This window comes from Heptranchias perlo, chromosome 3 (assembly GCF_035084215.1).
Source record: "Heptranchias perlo isolate sHepPer1 chromosome 3, sHepPer1.hap1, whole genome shotgun sequence".
NCBI classification, from domain to species: domain Eukaryota; kingdom Metazoa; phylum Chordata; class Chondrichthyes; order Hexanchiformes; family Hexanchidae; genus Heptranchias; species Heptranchias perlo.
In genome coordinates this window covers 42302160-42314441 of record NC_090327.1, presented here as the reverse complement: position 1 = coordinate 42314441, position 12282 = coordinate 42302160, and the positions used below count along the sequence as shown (strand labels likewise).

Below are 12282 nucleotides of genomic sequence, written 5' to 3'. Positions count from 1 at the left end.
CAATGGGTAACATTTAAGGAACGAATGCATGAATTGCAACAATTATACATTCCTTTCTGGCACAAAAACACAAAAGGAAATGCGGCCCAACCATGGCTAACAAAAGAAATTAAGGATAGTATTAGATCCAAAGAGGAGTCATATCAAGTTGCCAGAAAAAGTAGCAAGCCTGAGGATTAGGAGCAGTTTAGAATTCAGCAAAAAAGGACCAAGAGATTGATTAAGAGGGGAAAAATAGAGTATGAGAGTAAACTTGCAAGGAACATAAAAGTGCAAGGAACGTAAAAGCTTCTACAAGTATGTAAAAAGAAAAAGATTGGTGAAGACAAATGTAGGTCCCTTACAGTCAGAAACGGGAGAATTTATAATGGGGAACAAGGAAATGGCAGAGCAATTAAACAAATACTTTGGATCTGTCTTCACGGAAGAGGACACAAATAACTTCCCAGAAATGCTAGGGTACCAAGGGACTAGTGAGAAGGAGGAATTAAAGGAAATTAGTATTAGTAAAAAAGTGCTGGAGAAATTAATGGGACTGAAAGCCGATAAATCACCAGGGCCTGATAATCTGCATCCCAGAGTACTAAAAGAGGTAGCCATGGAAATAGTGGAAGCATTGGTTGTCATCTTCCAAAATTCTATAGATTATGGAACAGTTCCTGCAGATTGGAAGGTGGCAAATGTAACCCCACTATTTAAAAAAGGAGGGAGAGAAAACAGGGAACTACAGACCGGTTAGCCTAACATCAGTTGTTGGGAAAATGCTAGAGTCTATTATAAAGGATGTGATAACAGGACACTTGGAAAATATCAACGGGATTAGACAAAGTCAATATGAATTTATGAAAGAGAAATCCTGTTTGACAAACCTGCTGGAGTTTTTTGAGGATGTAACTGGTAGAATAGATAAGGGAGAACCAGTGGATGTGGTTTATTTGGATTTTCAGAAGGCCTTTGATAAAGTCCCACATAAGAGGTTAACGTGCAAAATTAAAGCACGTGGGATTGGGGGTAATATACTGGCATGGATTGAAAGTTGGTTAATAGACAGGAAACAGAGTAGGAATAAATGGGTCTTTTTCGGGGTGACTAGTGGGGTACCACATGGACCAGTACTTGGGCCCCAGCTATTCACAATATATATCAATGATTTGGATGAGGGAACTAAATGTAATATTTCCAAGTTTGCTGACGACACAAAACTAGGTGGGATCATGAGTTGTGAGGAGGATGCAAAGAGGCTTCAAGGCGATTTAGACAAGTTGAGTGAGTGGACAAATACATAGCAGATCCAGTATAATGTGGATAAATGTGAATTTATCCACTTCCGAAGGAAAAACAGAAAGGCAGAGTATTATTTAAATGGTGATAGATTGGGGAATTTTGATATACAAAGGGACCTGGGTATCCTTGTACACCAGTCACTGAAAGCAAAATGCAGGTGCAGCAAGCAGTTAGGAAGGCAAATGGTATGTTGGCCTTCATTGCAAGAGGATTTGAGTACAGGAGAAAGGATGTCTTACTGCAGTTATACAGGGCCTTGGTGAGACCACACCTGTGTGCAGTTTTGGTCTCCTTACCCAAGAAAGGATATACTTGCCACAGAGGGAGTGCAGCGAAGGTTTACCAGACCGATTCCTGGGATGGCAGGACTGTCGTATGAGAAGAGATTGGGTCGACTCGGCCTGTATTCACTCAAGTTTAAAAGAATGAGAGGTGATCTCATTGAAACATATAAAATTCTGACAGGGCTAGACAGACTGGATGCAGGGAGGATGTTTCCCCTGGCTGGGGGGTCCAGAACGAGGGTCACTGTCTCAGGATATGGGGTTGGACATTTAGGACTGAGATGAGGAGAAATTTCTTCACTCAGAGGGTGGTGAACCTGTGGAATTCTCTACCACAGAAGGCTGTGGAGGCCAAGTCACTGAATATATTTAAGAAGGAGATAGATAGATTTCTAGACACAAGAGGCATCAAGGGGTATGGGGAGAGAGCGGGAATATGGTAGTGAGATAGAGGATCAGCCATGATCATATTGAATGACGGAGCAGGCTCGAAGGGCCGAATGGCCTACTCCTGCTCCTATTTTCTATGTTTCTATGTTTCTAATGCAAAAGGAACAACTATTAAAGATGAATTAAACTACCTGTAAAGCAACGTACACAGCATCCAAAATAAAATGGGCAAACTGGAGGCAATAATCCATAGCGAGGAACCAGGTGTAATTGGAATAACTAAGCATGGCTACGTAAAGAACTGAACGGGCAACTAAATATTGCATGCTATAGCAATGATATAGAGATTAAAATGAAAGAGAAAAAGGAGGCTTATAATGAATGCAAGGTTCATAATACAGTAGAGAGACAGGCTGAATACAGAAAGTACAGAGGAGATCTAAAAAAGGGAATAAGAGGAGCAAAGAGAGTGCATGAAAATAGATTAGCGGCTAACATAAAAGGGAACCCAGAAGTCTTTTATAAACATATAAATAGTAAAAGAATAGTCAAAGAAAGGGTGGGACCGATTAGGGACAAAAAAGGGGATCTTCTTGTGGAGGCAGAGGGCATCGCTGAGGTACTAAATGAATACTTTGCATCCGAAGAGGATGCTACCATTGTAGCAGTAAAGGAGGAGGTAGTAGCAATACTGGATAGGACAAAAATAGATAAAGTGGAGGTACTTTAAAGATTGGCAGTAATCAAAATAGAAAAGTCACCCAGTCCAGATAGGATGCATCCTAGGTTACTGAGGGAAGTAAGAGTGGAAATTGCAGAGGCTCTGGCCACAATCTTCCAATCCTCCTTAGATATGGGGACAGTGCCAGAGGATTGGAGGATTGCAAATGTTACACCCCTGTTCAAAAAAGGGGGAGAGGAACAAACCTGGCAATTACAGGCTAGTCAGCCTAACTTCAATGCTGGAGAAACTTTTAGAGACAATAATCAGGGACAAAATTAATTGGCACTTGGAAACGTATGGGCCAATAAATGAAAATCAGTATGGCTTTGTTAAAGGAAAATCGTATTTGACTAACTTGATTGAGTTCTTTGGTGAAGTAATGGGGAGAGTTGATGAGGGTAATGCAGTTGATGTTGTGTACATGGATTTTCAAAAAGCATTTGATAAAGTACCACAGAATAGACTTGTTAGCAAAATTAAAGCCCATGGAATTAAAAGGGACAGTGGCAGCGTGGATACAAAATTGGGTAGGGGACAAAAAGCAGAGAGTAGTGGTGAATGGTTGTTTTTCAGACTGGAGGAAAGTATACAGTGGTGTTCCCCAGGGGTCAGTATTAGGACCACTCCTCTTTTTGAAATATATTAATGCCCTGGACTAGGGTATAGTGGGTACAATTTCAAAGTTTGCAGATGACATGAAACTCAAATGTAATAAACAATGTGGAGGACGGTAACAAACTTCAGGAGGACATAGACAGATTGGTGAAATAGGCAGACACATGGCAGATGAAATTTAATGCAGAGAAGCGTGAAGTGAAACATTTTGGTAGGAAGAATGAGGAGAGGCAATTTAAACTAAATGATACAATTTTAAAGGGGGCACATGATCAGAGAAACCTGGAGATGCACATACACAAATCTTTGAAGGTGGCAGGACAAGTTGAGACAGCTGTTAAAAAAGCATATGGGATCCTGGGCTTTATTAATAGAGGCATAGAGTACAAAAGCAAGGAAGTTATGCTGAACCTTTATAAAACACTGATTAGGCCTTAGCTAGAGCACAGTTTTCAATTCAGGCCACCACACTTTAAGAAGGATGCAGAAGAGATTTACTAGAATGATACCAGGGATGAAGGACTTCAGTTATGTGGAGAGATTGGAGAAGCTGGGGTTGTTCTCCTTACAACAGAGAAAGATAAGGAGAGATTTGACAGAGGTGTTCAAAATCATCAACAGTTTTGATAGAGTAAATAAGAGGAAATTGTTTCCGATGGCAGAAGGATCGGTAACCAGAGGCCACAGATTTAAGATGATCAGCAAAAGAGCCAGAGATAACATGAGAAAAGGTTTTTTTACGCAGCGAGTTGTAATGATTTGAATGCACTCCCTGAAAGTGTGGTGGAAGCAGAGTCAATAGTAACTTTCAAAAGGGAATTGGACAAATTTGAAGGGAAAAAATTTACAGGGCTGTGGGGAAAGAGCAAGGGAATGGGACTAATTGGATAGCTCTTTCAAAGATCTGACACAGGCACGATGGGGCAGAATGGCCTCCTCCTGTGCTGTACCTATCATGATAATCAGAAAAGATAGGGAAGGAAGAAGGGGGTGGGAGGAGTAGCTGTACTAATCAGAGATAACATAATGGCAGTAGAAAAAAGGGACATAACTAACAGATGGATAGAAACAGAATCCATATGGATTGAAATAGAAGATAAGGGATATATTACGCTAATAGGGGTATACTACAGAGCACCTAATAGTGGAAAGGAGGCGGAGGAAGAAATATGTTAGCAAATATGTGAAATAAGTGAAGGACAGAGAATAATAATCATGGGAGATTTTAACAACCATCAAATAAACTGGCAAGAAGAGGTAGGTAAAGGGGTACAGGGAATGGAGTTTTTACAATGTATGCAGGACTCCTTTCTTACCCAGTAGGAATCACTGCTGGATCTAGGAATGGGAAATGAACCAGAACAGATAAAAGTAGTAACTAGGGAGAGAGTAGGGCCTCTTAAGGATCAACAAGGTCATCTATGTGCGGAACCACAAGAGATGGGTGAGATCCTGAATGAATATTTCACATCGGTATTTACGGTTGAGAAAGGCATGGATGTTAGGGAACTTGGGGAAATAAATAGTGATGTCTTGAGGAGTGTACATATTACAGAGAGGGAGGTGCTGGAAGTCTTAACGCGCATCAAGGTAGATAAATCTCCGGGACCTGATGAAATGTATCCCAGGACGTTATGGGAGGTTAGGGAGGAAATTGCGGGTCCCCTAGCAGAGATATTTGAATCATCCACCGCTACAGGTGAGGTGCCTGAAGATTGGAGGGTAGCAAATGTTGTGCCTTTGTTTAAGAAGGGCGGCAGGGAAAAGCCTGGGAACTACAGACCAGTGAGCCTGACATCTGTAGTGGGTAAGTTGTTAGAGGGTATTCTGAGGGACAGAATCTACAGGCATTTGGAGAGGCAGGGACTAATTAGGAACAGTCAGCATGGTTTTGTGAGAGGAAAATCATGTCTCACGAATTTGATTGAGTTTTTTGAAGGGGTAACCAAGAAGATAGATGAGGGCTGTGCAGTAGACGTGGTCTACATGGACTTCAGCAAAGCATTTGACAAGGTACCGCATGGTAGGTTGTTACATAAGGTTAAATCTCATGGGATCCAAGGTGAGGTAGCCAATTGGATATAAAATTGGCTTGACGACAGAAGACAGAGGGTGGTTGTCGAGGGTTGTTTTTCAAACTGGATGCCTGTGTCCAGCGGTGTGCCTCAGGGATCGGTGCTGGGTCCGCTGTTATTTGTTATTTATATTAATGATTTGGATGAGAATTTAGGAGGCATGGTTAGTAAGTTTGCAGATGACACCAAGATTGGTGGCATTGTGGACAGTGAAGAAGGTTATCTAGGATTGCAACGGGATCTTGATAAATTGGGCCAGTGGGCCGATGAATGGCAGATGGAGTTTAATTTAGATAAATGTGAGGTGATGCATTTTGGTAGATCGAATCGGGCCAGGACCTACTCCGTTAATGGTAGGGCGTTGGGGAGAGTTATAGAACAAAGAGATCTAGGAGTACAGATTCATAGCTCCTTGAAAGTGGAGTCACAGGTGGATAGGGTGGTGAAGAAGGCATTCAGCATGCTTGGTTTCATTGGTCAGAACATTGAATGCAGGAGTTGGGATGTCTTGTTGAAGTTGTACAGGGCATTGGTGAGGCCACACTTGGAATACTGTGTACAGTTCTGGTCACCCTATTATAGAAAGGATATTATTAAACTAGAAAGAGTGCAGAAAAGATTTACTAGGATGCTACCGGGACTTGATGGTTTGACTTACAGGGAGAGGTTAGACAGACTGGGACTTTATTCCCTGGAGAGTAGGAGGTTAAGGGGTGATCTTATAGAAGTCTATAAAATAATGAGGGGCATAGATAAGGTCGATAGTCAAAATCTTTTCCCAAAGGTAGGGGAGTCTATAACGAGGGGGCACAGATTTAAGGTGAGAGGGGAGAGATATAAAAGGATCCAGAGGGGCAATTTTTTCACTCAAAGGGTGGTGAGTGTCTGGAACGAGCTGCCAGAGGCAGTAGTAGAGGCGGGTACAATTTTGTCTTTTAAAAAGCATTTGGACAGTTACATGGGGAAGATGGGTATCGAGGGATATGGGCCAAGTGCAGGCAATTGGGACTAGCTTAGTGGTATAAACTGGGCGACATGGACATGTTGGGCCGAAGGGCCTGTTTCCATGTTGTAACTTCTATGATTCTATGATTCTAAGCGTAGGGGAACATTTCGGCAATAGTGATCACAACATAATGAGGTTTAAGATAAAGATTGAGAAGGACATAAGTATGACAAAGACCAAAGTGATACATTGGAAAAAAGCTGATTTTCAGGGGATAAAAATGGAACTAGGGAAAATAAACTGGAAAAATTTACTGATAAACAAAGAAATAGTACAGCAGTAGGAAACATTTAAAATGGTGACCAAGTCCAGGAGAAATATATCCCAATAAAAAGCAAGATCAAACTATCCAGTAATGATACACCATGGATGAATAAAGAAATAAGGGCAAAACTGAAACTCAAGAAAAAGGCATAAACTAAGTACATAGACAACAAAGGAGAGGATGACAAAAGGGAATACGAAAAGGTTAGGAAAGAAGTTTAAAAAAACGATTAGGAAAGCAAAGAGAAACTACAAAATTAAATTATCATGGAATATAAAAACAAATAGTAAAATATTCTACAAATACATAAATAACAAAAGAAAAATCAGGAAAGAGATAGGGCCACTGAGGGCCACACATGATAAACTCACAAGTAATGACAGCAAAATGGTAGAAATATTAAATAATGACTTGGCCTCAGTATTTACCAGGGAGACTAACATGGTGGGCATGACATTAGAAGAAGAGATCAAAAAAGATATTAAGACATTAAAGATAGAAAGGGGGGAGGATAATTGATAAACTTAACAAACTTGAGAGGATAAACCCCTGGTCCGGATGGATTCGCGCATCTTAAAAGAAGTTAGGGAAGAGATAGCAGAGGCACTATTACATATATATAAAAATTCATTAGAAAAGGGAATAGTGCCAGAGGACTGACTGACAGCTCATCTGATTCCTATATTTAAAAAGGGAGATTGGTCCAGTTCCCTGAACTGGTTCTATCATATCAACGTCGGTGGAAGAAAAGATAATGGAATCTTTACTCAAAGATGTAATAGAAAAACATCTAGAAACTGAAAATATAATAAAGAATCGTCAGCACAGATTTCAAAAAGGAAGGTCATGCTTGACCAACCTTAATGAATTCTTTGAAGAAGTAACAGAAAGGGTAGACAAGGGTAATGCAGTAGATGTAATATATTTGGATTTTCAAAAGACCTTTGATAATGTACCACTTGGTAGATTCAGGACTAAGGTCAGAGCATTTGGAGTCATGGGACAAGTAGCAGAATGGATAGAAAGCTGGCTACAAAACAGAAAAGAGAGTAGGGGTGAAAGGTAGCTACTCAGACTGGCAAAAGGTAGGGAGTGGTGTTCTACAAGGATCGGTGCTAGGGCCACTGTTGTTCACCATTTACATAAACGATTTGGACTCTGGAATCAGAAGCACAATTTCAAACTTTGCGGACGACACCAAATTGGGGGGGGGGGTATAGTTAATACCGAGGAGGACTGTGACAAAATACAGGAAGACATTAATAAAACTTGCAGAATGGGCATGTAATTGGCAAATGATTTTCAATATAGATAAGTGTGAGGTGTTACATTTGGTAAGAAGAATAAGTGGGCCGCATACTGCTTGGATAATAAGAGTCAACATGGGCTAGAGGAGCAGAGGGATCTGGCTGTACAGATACACACATCATGAAAAGTAGCGATGCCGATTTACAAGGCCAAAGAAAAAGCAAACAAAGCACTGGGGTTAGTTTCTAGAAGGATAGAATTGAAAAGCAGAGAAATTAAGTTGAACTTGTATAGAATCTTGGTTAGACTACACTTGGAGTACTGTGTACAGTTCTGATCTCCATATTATAAAAAGGATATAAAGGCACTGGAGAAAGTGCAAAAAAGATTCACAAGGATGTTACTAGAACTGAGAGGTTATACCTATCAGGAAAGGCTAGGGCTCTTTTCTCTAGAAAAAAGACTGAGGGGTGACCTGATGGAGGTCTTTAAGATTATGAATGGGTTAGATAGGTTAGACGTAGAGAAGATGTTTCCATTTGTAAGGGTAACCAGAACTAGGGACCATAAATATAAGGTAGTCACTAATAAATCTAATAGGGAATTCAGGAAAAACTTATTTACCCAGAGTGGTTAGAATGTGAAACTTGCTACCACAGGGAGTAGTTGAGGTGACTTGCATAGATGCATTTAAGGGGAAGCTAGATAAACACATGAGGAAGAAAAGAATAGCAGAATATGCTGATAGGGTTAGATAAAGTGGGGAGGGAGGAGGCTCCTGTGGAGCATAAACACTGGCATGGACCTGTTTCTGTTCTATGTAAGATCATTAATATGAAAGAAGAATTAAGTAGGTAAGAAAACAGAGCTGCAAAGAACCACTAACTTAATAGAAGAGTGTCCCATCAACTATACCCGAGATAGTGCTTTGAGAGGAAACAAGACATTCATGCACATCGTTTTGCTGGGAGGCCATATGATGGCAACATGTTTGGAAGTACACTACTAGGCCCTGGCGAAATCATTGGAGCCAGTAACAAATGATTTAGCAAACTGTTCAAGTGCAGAGCATAGAAGTGCAACATTTAACCAATGGAACAGCCATACCAAAAATCATACTAGCTACACTGCTGATGCTGAGTCGTTGAGTATATTCAAGGCTGAGGTAGATAGATTTTTGGACTCTAGGGGAATCAAGGAACATGGGGATCGGGCAGGGAAGTGCAGTTGAGGTTGAAGATCAGCCATGATCTGATTGAATGGCGGAGCAGGCTCAAGGGGCCGTACAGCATACTCATGCTCCTACTTCTTATGTTCACAACTTGAAAGCAATTTCCATAACTTTAGAAAATACTCATTTGTCTAAAGGCACAAAAAATGGAAAGAGTACTCTAATAATTTTCTATTTGGTCAATCTCTACAAATGAATGTTGCAAATAGTTTTTCAAAGTGTACAAATAATATTTTGTCTTCAAGCAACAAATTTCAATTCTATATCGAAGCCTGGACTAGCCCTATGATCTAATTTGGCTTTTAGACTACTCCCTACAAACTGTCCATCTGTGGCCTAGAACTGTGCAAACCTATTTGACAGCTTTCAGATTGTCCCAAAAGCATTTCACAAGGTACCTTTCTGGTATGGGATCATTACCTGAAACTGAAACAGAATCATTAAGTATATGAGTTAAAACCTGCCCCATGAACTAACTTGGAACTATCGAAGTGTTTCGATGGCAGAGAGGCAGAGGCATATAGGACAACACATGTGGCCCTTCATTGTGCTCCACAAAATCCATAGTTGATCATTTTAGTGCTGAATTATTGCAAAACCACGATTCTTTCAATTTGAACAAAATTCCTCATTTTGATGTAAGCTTACTCAGGTCAGATCCCCAGCATATCATTCTCCTACTCAGTAGTCTAATAAGGTTTAAAGTAAAAGCTTTGAAAATGTTTCTAACACCATTACCTCTTCAAATAGAAAAATCCATATTCATGTTCTGTTAAAAACATCATGGTCCTGAGACAGGTAAGTACTGTGGTGTAAGTGGTCTCACTGTTAGCTAGTGCTTGCAAGGAACAGTCACATATTGGTGACAAAAGTTCTCCATTTGGCAGGGAATTGGACAGTTGTTCCAGATCAGAACTGGATCCCTCAGTTGAATTATTCAAGATCAGCGAAATGTCCTACAAAGGGGGGAAAAATGAACCAGTATCAGAATTCCATAGGCTTGTATTTGTTTCAACTTGCATTACAGACCATACTTTAAACGTCACACTCGAGTGAACAGCATCTATTTTTCCTCCACATTGGAGGGGGAACTAATAACTACAACTGAAGAAATAACCAAATTATTTTCTTAAAAGGTGTGATTTAAAAAAAAAATCAATTCTTATTTTTGTCTTGAAGCTAGAACTGAACTTCAAAGGGTTTTTGTTGCATTGGGACCAGCATTCAGAAACAGGGAGGACTGACCCTTGATCAGAATAATAACAGATGGCCAGAGATTAACTGGATTTATCTAAGTGGGTCTTTCCCAACCAGAACACCTTGTTTTTAGATTGGCACGAATAAGAAATTATGAACAATTTTTATGTTTTACGAACAGTCTTGCAGGGATTGGAGGTGCTTCTCCCTTTCTTCCGCCTTCTCTCCAAGATTAACATACCACTTCAATACAGACCTATAAGTTGGACATGGAAACCGAGTTGTCCAAATGTCTGCCTAATAAGTGTGATAATTTCACACAATCCATATTGAAAATCAACAGAGAGAAATCTCAGGTTAGTTCCTTTACCAAAGCCTCCCAGCATAGTCCATGAATTTATATTTATACAAACAGATTGACATTTTCAACATTATTCTTGTAAAAGTGTTTGCTCACATTACATGTTCTTCTAAAATATTACATATATTCAAAAAATGTTTTAATAGATGACAATTTATAAACAGGTTAATCAGCAGTAGCCTAAAATGGATTCAGACTTATTGGGAAGGGCTATATAACCCAGGATTTTTTTTTTGCTTGAGGTTGGTGTTCATAAAGATGAGTGATGTTTCTGCTGGGATAGCATATTTTCCATTTCAGGCACTCAATGTCAGCATCAAGGACTCCCAAGTTAGTTGCAGTGTAAAGTTCCCTCTACTTTGTCACAACACTGTGCCCCTGTTCCAACATCAGAGAAGCATCTCAGTGTGTCAGTGAAACATTTTTTCATTTTCCACACAAGACATCCTGTGGTCTCTGAATAATCGCTGATTGGTGCCAAATTAGGGCGGTTTTGTGCTTTGGGTCCACAGCCACTACAAACTGACTGAGAACGCCCAAACTTATTTCATCCAGGACTCTTGCAGCAAGCCGACAGAAGAGACATGGATCCTATCAGTCTGGGCTAGGCTGGACTGAAGTCACGTACCAGAGATGAAAGGGCAATATGTATAGCTCTACAAAACCTAGTTCACTGTATATTGGAATTTTGAAGCAGTTGCAAATCAGAGAAACTCAAATCAAACTCATGTTAAGTTAAATTTAATCCCCCTATTGTTTTCATCTATATTGAAAACCACAAAAAAGAGGCATTAGAAAACAGCCCAATTGCCACCTACTTCAGGGTCACAGGAACACACAAGTTCTTTTATATAGCCTAAACTAAGGCTGCATGGCTATTACTATCACTCGAGAACAGAAATTCGGCTGGCTTCATATAAACGCATCCTATTTTCACAGTCCAACAACTAATCATGTTCTACCAGCGAACCTTTGGAAAATGTATTAATAGTTTTTAATCTCAGCTGTTCACAACTCACAATTTTCTTGTTTGAAGCCCGGCAACAATAGATTTCCTGTCGGCCCTGTGTGTTCCCTTGGGTACCAGAGCGAAATGCATATTACTGTATATTGTTAAAAATAAACATTTTTATTACAATATGATTATTGCCTTTCCCTGCAGCTATTCTAGAGATTTCACTGTGCTTGGACAGCTGTCTTATGAACATTGATCTGCACTTGTTTTCACTAGACTAGAACTGATATAGATGTGTAAAAATAAGTCAGCATTTAAAATTCTCATCTACCTAACAGCTACATTCTTGATTTGCTGGTCGCCTGTTTTGTCAGAATAGGTGTGTTTTGTTTATAGAAATGCAATTTCAAACCAATATGTTAGTGAAAGAAACTGTCTAGTTTTACCGCTGAAAAATATTTACCTTGCAAAATGCCAGACCAGAAATATTTGTACCCACTTCACTGGACTAAGTTTGCTCCTACCAAAAAAGCTGCTCTTAAGAATACCACACCCACATGTTTTAAAATTAAATCTAGATTTCAAATAAAGAGTTACAAGTGTAATGAACAGAAGAAGCTAAACCATTATTCACAAGTCACTTTTTA

The 12282-nt window shown here is 39.8% G+C and overlaps 1 protein-coding gene across 4 annotated transcripts in view; it reads right to left on the bottom strand.

Moving 5' to 3' along the window:
- virma (vir like m6A methyltransferase associated) overlaps positions 1–12282 on the bottom strand; it is a 133538-nt gene that overhangs the window by 74356 nt on the left and 46900 nt on the right. For all 4 annotated transcript variants that reach the window (XM_067979251.1, XM_067979253.1, XM_067979252.1 and 1 more), the window contains exon 16: positions 9861–10078. In XM_067979251.1, the coding sequence (XP_067835352.1) occupies positions 9861–10078 (218 nt within the window). The remainder of the gene's footprint in view (positions 1–9860; positions 10079–12282) is intronic.